The following is a 1,407-nucleotide window of genomic DNA, read 5'->3' on the forward strand; positions in this document are numbered from 1 at the left end:
TAATCGCGATTAATCGCATCCAAAATAAAAGTTTGTGTTTACATAATATATGTGGTTGTACAACCACATATATTATGTAAACACAAACTTTTATTTTGGATGCGATTAATCGCGATTAATCGATTTGACAGCACTTGTATTTTTTTGTTGTCATGATCAGCTAGGGCTTGTGTTTGATCATTGTTCTCTTTCAGCTGGAGCCTGGTGCTTTAGACGAAACACAGATCGCCACCATCCTGAGAGAGATCTTGAAAGGCCTGGAGTATCTACACTCTGAGAAGAAGATCCACAGAGACAGTACAACTCTATGTGATTTCTGCGTAAAAACATGGGTTGATATTTGAATTGATCTGACCATAAACACAAAGAAATGCTTATTGGAAATGCAAATTCATTCTCTGCCACGAGGTAGCGCTTTAGGAGCGCTGAAATATTGCGGTTTCCCCGGTAACGGCTGTACACAAAGCAGCCTGGTGCTTTAGACGAAACGCAGATCGCCACCATCCTGAGAGAGATCTTGAAAGGCCTGGAGTATCTACACTCTGAGAAGAAGATCCACAGAGACATCAAAGGTATGGATGGTAGAATCAAGGTAATCTTGACCTTAGACCACCATCTTATGCATATTGCACACAAAAATGAAAGAGAACATTTCAAGTTCAGATCTCCTTTGCAACTGTCTGGAGTCATCTGTCCACCGAGACGCAAAGTTTCATTTACAAAGCTTCTACATTGAACACTTCTGAGGAGGTTTTGTCTGTGTTTACAACATATATAAAATAACTATTAGCAGTTATAACTATTAGCAAGTATACATTATCAGTTGTACAGCTTCATTTTCACGGAAATAGTCTGTTATTATTACTTTATTTACACAAAATGCTGAGCAACTTCTTGTCACTGTGAAGAAAGAAAGTAAAACAGTATTTAAATGTTTTTGAAATGGTGTTCAGAATTTTATTTTTTATTTTTTGCAATAGTGTTTATCAAAATAACACTAAATACAAGAGTACAGAGACAGGAGACCCAGTTCTGGATTCTTCCTCTGCTATTCACTTTTGTTTAGCAAAATACACTGTTCATGAGCACCACCAAGTCATGATTTTAGGTAACAGCAGCTGCTCTGACATTTTACTAAAATGCAGATAATATTGGTTGGCCAGTTTTCTTCACAGTGGGATGGAAAAGAATAGAACACACACTTTTTTTTTTTTTGCCCAAAAAAAGAAAATCTGTCTCAATGATAGCATGCAAATGTTTGGTTGGTCTGAACAGAGACATTTACTGCAGTTCTTTCAAATTAAAATGTTTATTACACCGAATTGTCACGCCAAATATGTGACCCTGGACCACAAAACCAGTCTTAAGTCGCTGGGGTATATTTGTAGCAATAGCCAAAATACATTG

General features: G+C 37.0%; 1 protein-coding gene across 1 annotated transcript in view; it reads left to right on the top strand.

The window, feature by feature from the left end:
- The window catches only part of LOC107705591 (serine/threonine-protein kinase 24-like), a 36,428-nt gene that overhangs the window by 23,637 nt on the left and 11,384 nt on the right, over positions 1 to 1,407 (top strand). The window contains exon 4 of the mRNA XM_016508942.1: positions 467 to 572. Within this exon, the coding sequence (XP_016364428.1) occupies positions 467 to 572 (106 nt within the window). The remainder of the gene's footprint in view (positions 1 to 466; positions 573 to 1,407) is intronic.

The sequence above is a fragment of the Sinocyclocheilus rhinocerous genome, unplaced genomic scaffold (genome assembly GCF_001515625.1).
Source record: "Sinocyclocheilus rhinocerous isolate Xijiao unplaced genomic scaffold, SAMN03320098_v1.1 scaffold504, whole genome shotgun sequence".
NCBI classification, from domain to species: Eukaryota; Metazoa; Chordata; class Actinopteri; order Cypriniformes; family Cyprinidae; genus Sinocyclocheilus; species Sinocyclocheilus rhinocerous.